Source organism: Lagenorhynchus albirostris, chromosome 13, assembly GCF_949774975.1.
Source record: "Lagenorhynchus albirostris chromosome 13, mLagAlb1.1, whole genome shotgun sequence".
NCBI lineage: Eukaryota > Metazoa > Chordata > Mammalia > Artiodactyla > Delphinidae > Lagenorhynchus > Lagenorhynchus albirostris.
In genome coordinates, this window is record NC_083107.1 from 88,090,007 (window position 1) to 88,108,163 (window position 18,157).

At 50.1% G+C, this 18,157-nt stretch overlaps 1 protein-coding gene across 3 annotated transcripts in view; it reads left to right on the plus strand.

Annotated features, from left to right (window-relative positions):
- Nucleotides 1–6,201: 6,201 nt before the first annotated feature.
- The window catches only part of MYT1L (myelin transcription factor 1 like), a 137,381-nt gene continuing 125,425 nt past the window's right edge, over nucleotides 6,202–18,157 (plus strand). For all 3 annotated transcript variants that reach the window (XM_060168671.1, XM_060168672.1, XM_060168673.1), the window contains exons 1-3: nucleotides 6,202–6,256; nucleotides 6,415–6,448; nucleotides 6,677–6,739. In XM_060168671.1, the coding sequence (XP_060024654.1) occupies nucleotides 6,202–6,256; nucleotides 6,415–6,448; nucleotides 6,677–6,739 (152 nt within the window). The remainder of the gene's footprint in view (nucleotides 6,257–6,414; nucleotides 6,449–6,676; nucleotides 6,740–18,157) is intronic.

The following is an 18,157-nucleotide window of genomic DNA, read 5'->3' on the forward strand; positions in this document are numbered from 1 at the left end:
CACACACAGGTGGATGGGCATCCAGAGATGGGGGAGGATCGCTGCTGACGCAGAGGAGTCCCAGGATGCCAGCCCCTCCATCAGGAGAGCCAACAGTTAGAAGATTGCCCCACTGTCTGCAGGGCCCAGAGGTGTTCAGGCGTCGCACAGGACCTTGCGCCCAGCCCACATCCACCCTCTTGGTGGGTCCCTGCTGAGTGCTGGTACCCTGGGAGGGGCAGGAGGTACAGGTGTCTCTGGGGAAGATGGAAGCCTAAACAAGCACCTTAAGACAAGAGTGTAATTCCTTTGAAGACAAGTACAAAGTCCCTGCAAACTTATCTGCAGGAACTTTCTGGGGAATTAAAGAACAACTACTCCAAGAAGAGGGATGGAGAAGAATTTAAATACATCATTAAACACTGAGCCAAAGCTCCTGGCCAGAGACTCAGGTGGCTTTTGGAGAGGCTGCCATGTTCTGAACCTTCAGCAAATCCATCCAGCCCTCTGAGACCCACACCTCAGGCCCCCACTGCCCACGGAAGTCCTGATGACAGATACGGGGTCTGGAGCTAGGATGGGATACTATTCCTATAAAATTACACAAAATCCCACAACGTTCATGTGGTTTAGGTCTGGCTTCTCCTTGACTCCTGAGAGGCCCTGGAACTTAGCTGTCGGCTCTGTTCTGAGGATAACGCAGTTATCCTCAAGGGCAGAGAGCCCTGGGCGGAAGCAGGGACCCCCAGGGAGACCCAGCCCCAGGCAGCCTGGACACAGCTGTCAGCATTGTCGGAGCCCCTCTTCTGAGACAACTGGAACCAGATCAACTGGAACCAGTCAAACACCCCAGGGCTGGGCGGGGATCACACACAGGTATGGGATGGACATGGGGCTGCCACGTGGAACGCAGCCTCGCCAGCCAACTGTTGCCAAGAGAGTAATGTTTCCAGATGCCCTGGTTTTTCCAGAAAAAAAGTCAGGAATTCAGATTTGGATATGAAATCTCCAGAGTTTTAGGTGTGGGTCCGATGGGTTACGCATTAACAGCCTCAAGGAAGGGGCGTTGCTTCCTGCTCCAGTGCAGGTCACTGTCTAATGCCGTGTTTTACAATGACTTTAGGAATTCTCTGTAGGCCACAAAGAGTTGCTTGCCGTTTACTAAGTACTTATTGACCAGTTCATAAACTAATCAGCCTCCAAACCTCCTCATTCCAATGAACTTCAGATATGCTCCTTCCTCTGTTATCCTAGATTTCCCCCAAAACTGCTACTCACAGAATCGTCCAAGAGCGAGGAGCGTATGCGGCTTTCCTTCTGGTCCCGGAGCACGGAGGCAGCAGCTCACGTGGGGGTCAGGTGGGCAAGGCCCCGCTCACACCGCAGTCAGGGCCAGGAGGCAGCCAGCGGCCAGCGGCTTCCTTCTCGTGTTTGCCCAGAGAATTCCTGGTTTCTCGTCTCAGTCTCTCTTGCCTCTGTTGGCACCAACCATGCCTCTGCAAACAGGGGCGTCTGGGGTGAAGCAGTGGGAGCCGCGGTCTCTGTCCTTTGAGGGGATTTGACTGGGTAACCCCTCCTCCATGGCCAGGAAAAGGAGAGGAGGGAGCAAAGGAAAAGTTAGGAGCGGAAAACCCAAGGCTTTGCCTGTGTTTTATTTGTCTAATTTTTCCTTATTTCCATCCTAAGAGGTGGGATAACTAAACTGAAAAATTATAAACCATGGACCATAAACCCCTTTATTTCTTCTAATTTTGTAACCTTTGGACAATAACGCTATCCTTTGTCTTAATATAAATATTGGATAGGAATCCTCAATCAACATATTTGCACTACGTTAAATTCACAGAAAATGTCATATTTTGGAAAACACTTTATATTGTTACAGTATTTTTTTAACTCTACTCAAGGATGACACGATACGTAATCTCCGATTCTCGCTGATCTTTCCCGGTGGATTTCTTTATGAACCAAAACTTCCCTGCGTCTGAACTGAGACGAGGAAGCAGCTTCCGTCACGTGGAGCTGCGTGGAGCCGGTCTCGTTTACCTAGGAGACCTCGGTTACCTAGGAGACAGTGACCCCGGGCATGAAAGCTCTCGGGAAACAGCTGCAGGCAGTTTGATCTGCACCCTTGGTTTTGCCAGAGCTTCTAGTCTCCCTTCATTATACCTTCCCCGACTTTCTCACTGTCACACCACTCGGGCTGCCGCCTGCCTGCAACCCTCCCTCCTCGGTGATGCTAATGAACAGTGAGCGACCGCAGGCTGGGTGGCAGCAGGTGAAAGGTAGGGCCTGGCTGATGACAAAGTGACTGCTACTTCCCCAGTGACTGGGGAGCGGCTGGGGAGGAGGAGGGAGCTCCGGCTCTGTGTGGAGCCCCAGCTGCGCCCACCGCGGAGACCCCGGCCCGAGACCCCCCTGCCCCGTCCCTGCAGAGGGAGCGCCGGTGACGGTGCGTGGAGACATGGGTTAGGACACCGATGGGCCCTCGCGGTCCCAGGACCCCACTTCCAGCCCCTCCTAGGGGCATTGCTGTGGCCTGGAGCCTGTTCGGCCTCCAAAGGCTTGAAGGAATCTACGAATGTGCGGTTTTTGGTGTAGTTAATACTCTGTTATCTTCACTAAGGCTCAACCTGACCAGAGTGTGCATTTTACTGGTGGGGAGGATGGGGGGAAATCAAACAGTAAAGTAACTCCTGCTTCCAGATTCAAGTTTGCATATCACAACATAATTCACTGCCCTCTCTTCAGTGAGTCTTTCTGATGGCTTCTGTTGGTTCAAAAGTAAACTTTTAAATTCTAGACTTTAAATATAAAACCATTTTAAGCTCCTAAGAAAACCTCTCTTTATTTTTAAAATAAGCAATGGGCTTAAAAATAAAAGAATTAGTGCTGTAGTAGTTCCTTAAGGGTGATTTTTCTAACTGTGAATCACTAGAGTGGGAATCAGAAACCCAAACCCGGGCAGAGGTAACCACGTTGCTTCTGTCCAGGCCCAGGCAGGACCAGAGCCCGTAGGTTAGAAAGCGCTGCTGACGACCTGCTCAGGCATCACCAGTGAAGCTTCTGCAACTCAGGTCTCAGACCCCTTGGAAGAGCAAATTCAAACACACAGCTCCCCTGATGCTTCCGAGGAAGACGCCGTCAGGTGGGAAAGGGTGGGTGAAAACAGGCAGGAGTGGGGACGCAGGCAGGGGGGCCTGCAGGACACTCGCAGGTGTAGGCTTGGAAAATGAAAGAACCTCCTCACGTATCTCCCACTGTGAACTGTACGCTTTCAGCCTAATCTGAACCTCGCCGGCCGTTTCCGGACATTGATACGTGAGTGTGAAAAGGAAGTTTGAATCCGTTTTGCTACTTTGCCTTTTCAGATTCTTTTCCCTTATGGGTTCTTACAAAATATTGAGTATAGTTCCCTGTGCTCTACAGTAGGTCCTTGTTGGCTATCTGTTTTATATACAGTAGTGTGCGTATGTTAATCCCACCCTTAAAGGCTTATTTACAAGAGAGCAAAACCCACTACAGAGCCTGGAATTCAAACAGGATTGGCCCTGCTATAAACAGAGCAGTGGCACAGAACAGTCCACAGAGGGACCCAGCTGCGGTGGGAAATTAGCACAGCAAGAGCGTGTATTTTAGTTGGGGCGGGGGTGGAGCTAGTATTTATTAATTGAAGGATTAGTGGCAGAATTAACTGTCCATCTAGAAGAAAATAAGTTTGTCCCCATATGTAAAGAAAATGGATTAAAACTTAAATGTAAAAAATCAAACAATTCTTAGGCAACCATATGAGCGATTAGCTAGAAAGCCAAGGTTTTCGACTTCACACCCACAGAGCGATGGCCTCAGTGCCCTTTCGGTGACAAGCCCTCTCCTGGGCGACGGCTGGAGTTCATTTCAGATGCTGCACAAGCGTCCGTGACAAGGGTGCGGGCTTCCCGAGCGTGACTGGCCACGTCCCTCTGAAGCGCCGAGGAGCCCACGCCAGCTGAAGGCGGCCCCCCAGTGAGCCCGAAGCACCCCCAGGCCCCCGGAGCTCCCCACGGGCCTGTGCCCCAGGGCCTTGCGCGTCCAGTTCCCTCTGCCTGGAACATCTGCCCCAACCCTGTTTTAACCTGAAACCTGCAATTTTCCTTGAAAACGGCGCATATTTTGATTCCCCCTGGGAGCCTCTGTCCACCTCCAGAAGGGTGACCTTCAGCTCGTCTGTGTTCTGTTATGTTCTCAGGGCCCTGACACAACGTCTCCCCTCGGCTTTGAGTTCCTTAAAGAACAGGCTTCCATCCCGTCGTCTCTGCGTCCCTGGTCCTACGACAGGTGTGCAGTGTTAGGAGATGCTCCACTTGCACAGAACAGGACCCAGCATTTCCTCCATCACCCGTCGCCCCAGGGCGTGTGGGCCCTGTTTGCGCGTTTTGCTAAACTGTGAGCGTTGGAGAGGATTTCCAGGTGCAGTAGCCGCCTCAGAGCTGTGACGTGCCACCCGGGGTACCGCTGACCCAGACTGCGTCTGCCTTCCAGGCTTCCACACCCTGAGCGGGGCTGATGCAGCAGAGGAAGGGCGGCCACCCAAGGAGGCTCGGCACCGCGCGACACGTCGACCCTCCTTGAAACGTTTCCCAGCTCCTCTCCGCCTCCCTGCGCCTGTCCTCCCTGCAGGGTCAGCTGCATCTCAAGACGCAGGCCGACGTGGTGGAGGCCCTTCCCCCCCGGGCAGGTCGTCTCCTCTTGGCCCACTCTGGTCCCCTCTGCGCTCTCTCGAACTGCTGCTAAATTCATTTCCTTATAAATATGCTGGTGAGGGATCCCTCCTGCGCTCAAGAACCAGCAACAGCTGTCTATCCGCTGGGTCACTAGTGGCCCTCCAGGTCTGTCCAGGCCCCCAGCGTGCCCTTCCCACTCTCCCTGTGGCCGAGCGCTCCGCCAAGCCCATCACCCCGAGGTTCCACGTCAGCTTCTGTGCAGGACCTCGCCTTGCTGATGGTTTATTTCAGTAGAGGATCCACCCAGGTCTCTTCTATAATGTCACCTGGCACAGCCGCAAGTGTCCAACGAGAGTCTTCTTTCCCAGATTCTGACGTTTCTTGTCATAAACTGTGAAGGAGGTGAACTGTGCATACGTGACTTTTTGTTGCTGTTTGAGTACAGTTATAGTTGATTTACAATGTTGTGTTAATTCCTGCTGTCGTCAGTTATAGATATATATATATATATTCTTTTTCATATTGTTTTCCATTACGGTTTGTCCCAGTATATTGAATATAGTTCCCTGTGCTCTACAGTAGGACCTTGTTGTCTATCCATCCTATATATACTAGTTTGCATCTGCTGACCCCAAACTCCCAATCCATCTCTCCCACACACACCCCCCAGTACCTGACATTTTACGACGTCCCCATCTTCTGCCCAGAATGCAGTTCTGGCCACAATGGGCGGGGTGAAAAATGACACAGTCCAGGTTGGAATCTGGTCAGAGGAGCTGTCGTCTTTACTGCTCATCTCTTGTCAGCCCCTCTGATGCATTGAGTGGAATTCTCCCATGATGCGGTTTTGCTGTGTGTAAATTACTCACATTCACCCAGCTGGCAGTATGTTCCCGTGGCTTAAAGAGGACGTGTAGACAGTGGCTGGTTTCAGGACCCTGCACCAAAGCTGCCCCTTGAATGATCTTGGGCAAATCACAGCTGTAAAGGAAGTGTAAGAAAGACACCTCCTTACAGAATCGTGTGAGGACCCTGCAAGGTAATAGATGGAAACACTGTCATCTCCAAGTGTGAGCCTTGCTGTGACCCTGGAAAGCGTCCTGATGATTTAGATCAAGGTAGAGGCACTTGTCCCCCAGGACTAGACCATGGCGAGAGTAGCCCGCACGCTAAAACGTGTCCTTCTGTGACACCCACCTCCTCCCCGCCACGACTCCTCGATCAGGTTAAACACCAGCTACAGGGAGACTCTAGACATTAATATATGCACTTCTTTCCTTCCTGCAAACTTCAGCCCTATCCATTATATTCTCGGCACAAAGTACAACTCAGACTGACCGACCCAGGTGTGTCCTAATCAAAGTCTTCCACTGCGGGGGCCCTGCAAGATGAGATCTGCTTTATCTTTAAACAACACGTTTAGATTGCCTGGTCCTTCCCCAGCAGCACCCCTTCCAGAGGGAACCCGTCCCTGAGTTGCCAGCAGAAAAGCACGCTGACTGCCTTCCTCTCTCCCCAGATGGAGGTGGATACCGAGGAAAGGCGGCACCGCACGCGGTCCAAAGGGCTCCGAGGTACGTCCCTGCTTCCAGGTCCCTGGGGGCCCTGCTGGAGTCCCCTTTGTCCTGCCGAAGCCCTCAGACCCGGCCTGGACACCACCCTCTCGGTAGCTGTCTGTGGAAGGGGCTTCTTGGGATCGATCATCAATTTGTGTCTTTTCCTCTCTCTGCAGTTCCTGTGGAGCCGGCCATACAGGAGCTGTTCAGGTCAGTGAACAGGACGGGCAGGTATCCTGTTCAGATAGCGGGCAGGATGCACCCCAGCGGCGGTCAGAGACTGTGCGTCGTAGCAGAGACAGGCCTTTGCGCGCCCGGGGGACCCAGGGCCTGCACCCCAGCCCCTCCTCCCAGTTTCCATACCGCCCTGTCTGTCTGTGTCCCCCGCTTCCCTGCCGTCCAGGTGGCACCTGAGTGACCCATCCTTTCCTCTTGCAGCTGTCCCACCCCTGGCTGTGACGGCAGTGGCCACGTCAGCGGAAAATATGCGAGACACAGAAGGTAAGGCCTCGGTTTTTCACGCCATGCTGAGTGACTTGTGGGCACAATGAATGGGGACCATCTTGGGGAAGCTTTCCTGTCCTCCTCGGACGTGGGGCTCTTGTGAGATGTTCTGACCACCTTCTGGGGCAGCGTTTACCCCACACCAGGGGTGGCGACTGAGGACCAGCCTTGCACCTCTCCCCACTTGCTCCCTGGGATCCTCCCCTAGGTCACTGGGAGCCATATTTCTCCTCCCGTTTTCTCCTTCCGTAGCTCAGGATGGTAAACATCCGGTGGTAAAGTAAAGCGTGAACTTCCTGACCTTCCTGTGGGCACTCGGCTCGTCCTGGGAAAGGAGGTCCAGGCCTGGCGCCGGGCAGCTGCAGGGGAAATGCAGAGCAGGAGGGGAAAGTCCGGACAGATCACGCTCGGAGGCTTTGGGGCTTAGAGGTGATGCTCGTAAACACCGGGATTTCATGTCCGTGACAGAGGTGGCAGCACCTGGAGCACGGGATAGGCAGGTGACGGCTGCTAAAATGCGCCACAGCGGAATCGCATCCTTCACACCAAGACTGCGAGTCACGTGCAGCTAGCTCAGTCTTGAGATTCGCTTCTCCCGAGGTCCCTTTCCCTGTGGTATTAAGGCAGCTTCACCTTTCAGTGGAAGGTTTGGGCTATGATGAGTTAGAAATGTTTACAGGCCGTGACACATTTTTGGCTAATTCCCACAAACAAGGGTGCGAGGACTGAGGCCATTCAGCCCAAGCGGCCATCAGGGGCCGGGCCCAGGTACCCAAAGCTCGGGAGCTAGAGCAGCTGCCCTGAGCGCCCCAGGGTGACCGTCCTTCGCTGCTTTCCACTTTACTTCCTTTTCAGCTGAACACTAATTTACGGATGAAATCAAGCAATTATTATGATTGTCCTTTAGCAACAACAAGGGGAAAATTTCAAATTACTCCAAAACACCCATGCTAGCGTTTAAGGAGGCAGGGAATTTTCAGTGGGCATCCCTGATGAAATGGTTTCATACCAAAGAAACGACAGGCCATGGTTAAGAGAATTTTGTGACTTAAATTATTATATTTAGTTTATTATATTATTATTTGATTGTGAAAACTTATTGAACTATGTAATTTAAATATGTGGTTTTTTTAACTATATGTTATTTTATGAAGGAGTATATATGTAAATTCTTTTTTAAAAATCCAGTTTTTAAAAACTGGATTGTTTATGTTTACAATGGAAAACAAGTTAGCCAAGCACGAGTGGATTTTTTCGCCTAATCATCTCTTCACTAGACAATAGTTTTGCTATTAGAAAGAATGGTTAAATTTGACTAAAAAGTTTTAATTAGGTGTCAGCTAGTTTTAATTGGGCGTCATAACCACACTTTTGCTGGAAAAATCATGAAGTTCCCAAAGAACTGTTTCAAGCGTTTGTATTCCTACCCAAGGTGCATCCCCTAGAGCTGTGGACTGATGGGCCCTGTGGGATGCAGTGTGTGTGCACAGCTCTCCCCGGGATCTCCTCCACTGCTCAGAAATGATGCTCATCCTTAGGCTGGGAACAATGCGAAGACAGCTGGGCTCCACCCTCCTCTGAGACCCGATGCTGCTGAGAGCTCAGAACACCCTGAATTTTTCAGGAGCGAAGTAGGCGGAATTTTAGAGAGGAGTCACAGGAACAGCCAAATTGGACAATTTTACAGCAAAAATAATCTCAATTTTTTAAATTTAAAATGTTATTTTTTACCATGAGTCATAGTGTTTGCAATTATTGGAATTCCCACTGTTTTAATAGAAATAGTGAGTGGGGAGGCATACTGTGGGAATCCAGTACACAGACACCGGGCCCCGTTTCCCCTTTGCCATTGATTACCCAAGGGGCTTTGGGTGAATTATTTAACATGTATTGACTTCAAATTTCCTCGGTTTTATAATGAGAAAGTTGCAGACTTTGTTATGTAAAACTAATTACCGTTCAAAACTGACGTCACAGATAAGACTTCTCTCCGAGGAATCTCACTGGGTTATCAAGTGGGGCTTTTTCTAAATTTTCTTTTTCCGTGTCTGCATATCAGCAGTTCTCAACTAAGGGGTGACACTTGCATTGCTCAGACTGAAAAGGGGCTCCTTGTAGTAGATAAGATTCGCGTATACATCAACATCTTTTGACTGGTGCTATTTCAAATTTGTGAGACTCTTCAATTATATCTGGTTTTGTTTTTTTCTATTCTTAAAAGATTTCCTAAATGAAAGTTTCTCCCCCCTGACAGCTGTGCTCATGCACGTGCATACCTGCACTACCCGCCCACCGACACAGGTGTCACCTTGCCCGCTGCCCTGTCCCCGCTGATACTCGGAGCACATGAGGCCCCTGCAAATAGGACAAGGGCAGCAGCCTCAGTTCTGGTCTTGATGAAACTGCCCGTTACTTCGGTCTTTTAAAGATACATTTTCCAATGAATATATTCCCGTTAAGGCTACAATTTCATTTTACTCACATATCACGCCAGTTCATAGCCAAATAAAAAGGCATTCTTTTAGTATATTGAAGTATCTATTTACTTGAACACACAAAAATTAATTGGAGGCAGGTGAGGGGAATCAACAATGTAAAAAATAAAACGTACAATTTTTAGGAAATTTGGTAACAAGTGGTAAAATGATGCCTCTCAGTTCATCTTTAGTTTGAACACAAGAAAATTTCTAAGGAGGTCAAGTATTGATCGCAGTCTCAGCGTGCCTTCTTATTGCTTTGGAGGGCGTGCACGTCGGGGGTGGCCTTGCTGCTTCAACGGGGGTTTGGCTTTTCGTGACAGCTTCTAAGACTGATGGCTTTTTTCCTGTGTGGTAGAGGTAGGGCTGTGGATTTGTGAGAAACGGGGAATAGGTGATAGAGGAGGATCAATCATCAGATAGGACCTGTGAAATTAAACACTAATCTGAATTCACGAGGCATTCACAATTTAAGATCCTGGTTAACAATGGAGAGGTAGGAATTAAAGTTATAATACTCACTTTATTCGTTGGTCTGCCTTATTCAAAAATTATGTCCTTGAACTAAAGGTAATCTATGCATGGGTGTTTATTTGTGTTAATAGTTCACCATCAATTTGAGGTGCCTGATAAACACATGTACAACTGCACAGGTAAAGGTTGAATCAAAGAGATAAATTAGGAAAAACATAAGGGAAATGAAAACATAATTTTACCAGAGACCCAGGATGTATCAGGAGTTCTGATACAGTATTCCATTCAGTGCTGAGTCTCTGGGCAGTCAAGGTAAAAAAGAGGAAGACGAATGACAGAACCTCGTTATCTGATGCAGGCAGCACAGCAGTTCCTCAGAGGGGTTACGCTCCTGGCACTGAAGGTCCATTTCTTTGAATCCCTGCACACTGACCAGCAGGGATCCGAGCTCAGTCAATATTTTTTGCCCTGATGCATGTGAACAGGGCCAGGCCTCCAGGCAGAGGACAAGATTACCAGCCGTTATCTTCAGAAACATCATTAGTATCTAGACACATGACTCTGACTTTTTTAGGTTTTATATTATTAGCACATAAGTATGACAAACCATCATGGATTTGCAGTCAGGGCCAGAAGTAAGTCTCCTGTCGTGAAGCAAAATACCGACACAGTCTTCTGTACACAGCAAATCCGACCTCTGCTTTCCCACTCACATCTCACATCTTTCGCACACCTGACCGCACAGAGTCCAGTGCACACGTCTTTTCTAAACTGGTGTTTATGAGTAACTGAAGTTTGCATCTCAAACGCAGGGGCCCATCCCAGGCTTTCTTTGCAGGTGCAAAACTACCCCTCTGCCATCCTAAGTGAGTTTTCCAGAGTTTGGTTCTTAGACGCCTAAATTCAGGGAAGGGAGCGTCCTGGATGCCCCACTCTCCTCCCTGGGCCACCTCCTTCCCAGTGCTCAGGCAGACTCGTGACCTGTAAGCATTTAAAACACCTATGGGTGAAAAAAGAGCGTTTTTCCACGTGCCTGCAGCCTGGGCAGCAGAAAGAAAATGGAATACGTGGAGGCCATGCACTTGGAGTTTAGGAAGTTGCTGGGCTGTTGGTTGGTTGGCTAGAGGCTGCAGGCAGGCAAGGTGTGAAGGATGCAGACCCAACCCTTGGCCTGGGGCTCCGAGGGCAGGAAGAGCTTCCCGACGACACCAGACCCCGAGCTGAGGGGGCGTCTTGGGGGACTGGGCCCTCTGCATGTCCTGGTGATGCCCCCCTCTACTGCAGATGAACGTCTTAGGGATGGAGACACATGGACAGGAGACCACAAGTCACTTTATCTATAATTGTTTTTGTTTGGTTCAAGGACCTGAAAAAGAGATTGGTTATTAATCCAGAGAATTAGATGAACGGATATTAAGATAGGAGCCAAAATATGGAACGTCAAAACATTTCTGCAAAAATCTACTCCTGAGCATTTGAGTAAGATTGAACATTCTATGCCATATATTCACAACGTTTCCTCCCCACGTTGATATAAAATACTGCTTGTGTTAAAGATACAGTGCAACTTGATGTTACAAAGGGATGAATATATAGACACTAAATTCATCATCAAAGTCCCAATAAAACTTAGAAATAGGAATCATAAAAAATATTAGTTTCTATTTCAGATTAATAAACATTAAACACTGTAGAGGAATTTGAATTTTAGCCTTCCTTATAATAGTTATATACATCCTGGACCATTTGGAATTAATTGGATTTACTTCTTTCTTTCTGAATGGTGATTTTTGTGTAAGCCTCCAATGAGAGAGGGAGAGAGAGAGAGGGAGAGGGAAAGAGAACCCTTAATGTGAATTCATTCTTCACGTCATTGGTTTTGTGAACCCTCTGAATTTACTTCTGAAATTTAATAGATTTTATTTACATTTACCCTTCACAGCTGTTTTTTAAGTTACTCTTTGTTGAGCGTAGGGTTCTGGTGAGCTATTTGATCCGAAATCTAGCTTGAGAGACTTGCACAAGCAACAATCCCGCAAAAGCCAGGGGATGGCTTTGGTATTATATTTAAATCCTTCCCCATTTAGAAAATTCAAAGTCAAATCAATTTATCTTGAAACTTTAAAATTAAAAGCTCCAAATGGTAGATTTATTTTTTATTAGGAAATCATTAAATTCTCTCTGGCTTATGGTGCACGTTCCTTCTTCAGATTTTTTTCCATCTCATATACCTTTGCACCTACCAGTGTGATTGCCATGGCGGCAGCCACGGGTGAATAATTGCTTGTCTTCCCGGGAGCTTGTTCTGGACCTGGAGCTGAGGGCTTGCTTCCTGATGTATGCACGCCTCATTTGGATGCTGCCAGCAGCCTGGGGGCTGTATTATTCATGCCTTGACAAAGAGCTCTCACTAAAAGCCTTGGAAGAGAGCCAGGCACTGGGAGAGATGGTGGAGCATTTCAACGTGCGACTGAGAGGAGAATCGATAATCAAAAAGGAAAGAAAGAGACAGAGAGGAAGAAAGAGAAATAGGGATCCCTATACTTCCCTTTTACTGGTTTCACATGGGTAGAATTTCCATTTGCATTACAATAAAAAACCCTAAAAATAATTGCATTTTTTTCTAACCACGCTTGAAAGTTTAACACAATTTTCCACATTTAATTGCAAAGCTGATTTTAATTAGTAGGGTCCCGCATGTGAAAAATGAAGATCCACTTGGGTGCATGGAAACACTGCAGTGTCGGCTTTATGCTCTAATTAATGTATGGCTGCCGTGCGGCAGGGCACACTCTGGGGCGTTTATGAAGAATTCTGAGCACGCAGCCACCCAACCAGGAGCCACGAGCATCAACAACTCCCCCTTCATTCTTTATGAGACATCGCTGTGCATCACCCCGTGCATAAACTTTATAGCATGCCTGTCCTTTTTACTATTGGTCACTAATATTATGAATCAGAAGTTAGCGCACACCTATTTTAACGTTAATTTGATAGCTTGCCCGGTTGCAGAGAGAGCAAAAATGTTGTGATCTCGGGACTTATGTGTCTGAAGTGGAGATTCAAAGCAAGTGGGTTTCCCAGACTCACCATTGCCTGATGCCTTATTGTGAATTGTATGTGTGCAAACACAAAATTCAGGCATGGTCTTTCCAGACTGTGGTGGCAGTTAACCTTCATTGTCACAGTAAATCCTCTATTTAAAAAAAAAAAAGCTTCCTGGCCATTATCCCAAGAAAGCAGTGTGTTTGCTGCTGGTCTGGAGCGCGTCCGCCCAAACGGGCAGATCTCTGGCCCCGGCCGAGTCTGTTACATGTTTCAGAAGACAGTGTGACCGATTCAGTGTATTTAAAGCTGCAGATAAAACAGGTCATGCATTTCAGGGTGGAGTTTCGACATTTTATAAAATTCAGGATACGTTGAAAATCACTCCACATTCATAGAGGAGGAATATAGGTGTTTTCAGGTAGGAACTAAAACATAAGTATACTTAGAGAGTCTCTAATATTACAATCTGTATTGGTTAAGAACTAAACACAGGAATTATAATCTCGGTGTGATTTATTAACTAGTGATTAAAGATCTATAAACATGGCTTTGAAACATCTCCAGAACACACAGCAGAAGTCGGTGTGTGGTACGGCTACCGTCAGGGTTTACCGGTTCCGACGTCCACCGTCTGTGCTGGGATTCTAGCAGGTACGCAGCCGCCACGTTTAAGAACTAGCGGGCGGAGAGGGGGTCCTGACGTGGGGCGGGGGCGCTGGCCCGCTGGGCGATCGTGAACCGGGAGCCCCGCGCACCTGCCGACGGCTGGCTGCGCAGCCCCGAGCTGGTCTTCCGCGTCCTGTGTGCGGGCTCCCTGCGCGTCCGCACCACCAGGGACAGGAGAGGCGACGCCCAGAGTCAGTGGCTGCTGGATGGTCCTCAGAGAGGTGTGAACGGTGGGGGAGGGTGGACGGGACGGACGTGTGAGCCCCTCACGCTGAGTCCAGTGTGTCCAGATGACAAGTCCAGGCCGCAGCTCCAGGTACCTGGAGTCTGCAGTCAGAACCAGCGATTCCGGAGAAGTCAGCCTTGCGACCAGCTCTTCAGACCCATACTTGAGAGCAATCACGTCGTTAGTATCATTACTTATACCCACGCTTTGAGAAGCCCAAGGAGTCACGAGGATGACCTTTGTCCTTCCGCAAAGTGGTTGCTTCTCCTCCTTCTTGGATCTTCTGTCCTGAAGAGAAAACAGGGCTTCCAAGATGAGACACCAAGAAATGACTGAACCCCCAAACTCCAGAACCTTCTTCCTGCTAAAACTGGTGACAGAGTTAGAGGAAGGAAGCTCTGCCCTCTTAGCTGTAATGTTAATTTGATGAGATTGCAGTGTTTTCGTCTGAAAAAGTTTCTGTGTGACTTAGACCATTTCCAACTACAAAAAAATGGAAACCCCACTGCAAACTGGCTTAAACAGTGCAGAATGAATTGTCCACGTAAACCGGGAATTGAGGTCAATTCACTTCTGCCCCATCATCCGGCATCTCCCGGCAATCACCCCCACGCCTGGCTCTCATCTCATCCCAGGGCTGCCTGCCGGGGCCCCAAAGTCCAGAGGAGGCCGGAGGGGTCAGGTCCAGTGGAGAGGGGCTCTGGATGAGCCACCGACACCGTCCTCATAGTTCTGGTGCTGCAGTGGGTCCACAGCCGGGCCTGAGCCCTCTGACTGCCAAGCCATCCCTGGGCTGAAGGCCGAATCAGCTCCACGCAGGCAGGGCGTCCTCCCCGAAGCCCGGAACGTCAGTATCACCTGAGAACTTCTTGGAAAGGAAGCATCCTGGCTACACGCCCCACCCCAAACCTGCCAACTCAGAAGATGTGGCAGGGGCCCCGCTGTCTGTTTCCCTTCCCCTCCCAGGGGATTCAGATGCCCCCCGAGTGTGAGGTCACGGCTCCCGAGGGCACAGGCCTGTGTGTGCCGAGGGCAGCCACCTGCTCTAGTGGGGTTTTCAGGTAATGCAAAGAGAGGCTGTGTCCTGGGCGAGCAACCAGCAAACAAATCCAGAGTGTGTGAAGCTGGCAGTCGAGGAAATACTTAGTGGCCGTCTGTCTGGGGAAGGACTGGACGGCCTGGTGTGGACAGGTCAGGGCTGCAGAGGCTCAGCCTTGTCCCGTGAGGAGACCCTCCCAGACCCAACACGGACTTCAGGTCACGTGTGCGAGGTGGTGGGGGCGGAGGTTCCTGGCTGCTCAGAGCCCCCAGCCAGCCCTGCCCTCTGCCTGCCCCTTGGGCCAGCGAGGCTCTGTGGTCCGGCCGTTTCTGCCCTGCATGTTGGCCTGAGCAGAGCCTGGTGGCCAGGAGCACACGGGCAGTAAAAGTCCAGAGTGCCTCGGCTGGAAGAAAAGCTGGACGCGCCCTGGAGATGGTGCACAACCCGTGGAGGGCTTACTTCCCTCGTTCAGACTGGGCTACCTGGGCCCCGTGAGCCTCCGCGAGGCCCTGTGGACCTGGGAGCAGGAAGATAAACGCATCTTCCCTTTCCTGTTAAGGGAAAGCTCTGAGCTCCCCCTGTATAATTCAGCAGATTTTAAAAGCTCCACTCATTGTAATTTAGTGGCCGCTGAGCGGGCCGTGAATACGACCTAATGCTGTATCTGACATGGCCAGAGATACGCTTCCCACAGGAGTGGACGCATCTCCTAAAACTCTGGGGAGGAGAGTAGGCCGTGAGCAGCTCGGAAAGAATTGGATTCCGCAGTGATGCTCCCAACTCGCTCCGCCAGCCCCAGCCCATCCCATGGCGGCTGTGCTTCTGAATGAGCTGTCTGCGCCCCCCTGAGAACCCTCTGGCTCCCCGCACCAGAGCGGGCCTGACAGCCAGGAGGGCAGGGAGGCAGCAGGGCCACCGGGAGGATCGTGCAGACCCAGATCCTGGAGCCGGCGTCTCTGGTGCAGGCGACCGGGTGGCCTCACCGTGGCTAGCCCACGTGTCAGGGAGCGAACTACGGAGTGGCTTCTTGGTGCTGCATACAGGAGCAGACCCCCCCCTCAGGAGGGGGCAGAGGGCCCCCCCACCGCTCCTGTAGTAACAGACTCTCTGGACCACAGCCCCTCGCCTGCCCCCATCTCAGGAGACACTAATCAGATGCTTACGACAAAGTCACCACCTTGAGTGACTAATGGACTGAACCTTCCCTGAGGCAGCACGGTTTTGCCAGAGATGCTTCTTAAATTAACGCAAAGAGATTTGTAATAAGTGAAGGTGTAGGCAGAGGGGAGGGGGTTTGGGGGCCGAGGCTCTCACTGGAGCCCTGTCTGCCAGGCGTCAGCACCAACCAGCCCGCATGACCCTGGGCTGGGCCGCCCGTGCATGCTGCCCCGGAGCCCATGCACAGCCCGGCCGCGGCCTCTCCCTGAAATGGGGCGAGAAGGCCTGGGACTTGCAGCTTTGAAACTTCAGGACTTGAAAAGATGAAAAGGAGTTTGCTTTTCAAATTGTCTTAACTGATCCTCCCAGGGAGTTTTTATTGACAACAGAAACCAGAAGAAATACTGCATGCGCACAAAGGTGACTTAGCAGTAAAGGTGGGAAATGCTCATTTTCTCAAATAAGGACTAAAAATGGGATTACAAAAGAGAGCATAGCGGAAGTGGGGGCAGATTTTCGTGAACATCTGTCTCGTTCTTGTCACTGTGCTCCGTTCAGGGAAGGTGACCTTTGCCCAGAACATCAGACTTTTTCCTGGACTTTTAATGCATTTTACTCTTTTACTTAGTCTCATGTTATAAGTGTAAACTTGTATTTTTTAAATTTTTATTTAACTTTATAACATGAGCCTTTTCTGATGTCACTAAATATTTTAATTTTCACGGCTAACTTCCATCCTATGGTGATATTGTAACTTATGCAACTCTTATTATTGGAAATTATTTATTTAGGTTTTTTTTTAACTTTTCCATGTTATAGATCATGTGTGATAAGTGTCTTTGCAGACAGCTTTTGTGGCTTTTGGCTCCTTCTTTGGGGCAGTTTGTCACAAGGAGGAGCCTTGGCTTGAAGGACGTGAGGACAGGAATGGTTTTAAGAGTTTCTTTCCAGGAAGACGGGACCTGTTTGCATTCCCAGCAGCAGAAGGGAGGGTGTCCCTGTTTCCTTCTGCAAATAATATGGAATAATTGTTTTTAAAACACTTCCTTCTTACTAAAAAAAAAAAATGTTTTTGTGAAAGGATAAACTTTTAAAGGATTGGTCATTTTTCAAACAATGCTAATGCCAGAAAATTCTAGAAAAAGACATGGTTTGAAATTTAAGCCACACTTTTTCCCTCTTAAATGGTCTCACTTGTCAGTGTTCAGGTGAGCTGGACCCCAGCTGCCACCCCCCAAGACTAACCCTGGGGTGAGACCCTCCAGAGCTGAGTAAGGAAGAGGCTTCCGGGCAGAGGGGCGACACTTCGTGCCAGGTGGAAGGCGAAAGGCTCTCTTTCTCTGTCTCGGTCACCTGGTCCCTCCTCTTGCCACCCACCAGCCTCAACATTCCAAGCCCAGGAGCAGAAGAGAAGCCAGTGTCCGGTCCCCAGAGCCACAGCCAAGTGCGTCAGGGCGGGGACAGAGCCCCTGAGGGAGGAAACTATGCCTGAATGTTACATAAAATTGTCTTTAGATTTTAGAACGATAAAAATCTAGGCCAGCAAAGAGCAGCAGAGGTTCTGCAGCAGGGCCTGAGGGTCTTCACTGCCCTGCGCTCCTCCAGCCCAGCCAGGGGCTTCGGCTGTGGCCGTCGAGAGCTCCACCTGAGTGTGGGTGCCGCAAGCCGGGAGTGGGCGAGCACACATTCCCGGGGCTGCTGCCGTGCAGAGGCCCTGGGGCCCAACCGAGGGTGGCGTTTGGCACAGCCCTGCCCTTAGCAACCACCCCTAGACACACACGCCGACGGCACAAAAGGCAAACGGCCGGCCGGACGGTTACCATTTACCGTACACAGGGGGACTGTAGGCGTGCAGACAGTGCCCTGAGACCAGGAAGGAGCAAGCAGGTGGAGGGGCTGGATTTCACTCTGCTGGGGAAACTCGCCCAGTTGCCTTATTTCAGAAAGTACAGTGCTGTTTAGGGAAATGCGCAGAGGCAAGAGAGAAGTGGTCGCCTCTGTGGCCAGGTAGAACAGGACCCTACAGACTGCTTCAAAGATGCTCTGTTTGGCTAATTACTGAGTGTTCGCTGCACACACAACCGTTGAGCAGAAGGAATATTGGGGGACAAAGGGACACCCTGCCCTTTGACCTAAGATGTGTGGCCCATGCCAGCAATGCGTCCAGACATACAGGATGCAGGGGAGGGTATGACCAGGGAGACAGAAGGAAGGTCCTGGGAGAAGCATTGGATACAGGACGCCCGTGAGGGGCTTCCTCCTCTGAGCCCTCTGCCGTGTGCCCCCAAACACCGAGCAGGAGACGGGGCCAGAGGGACAAATCACCT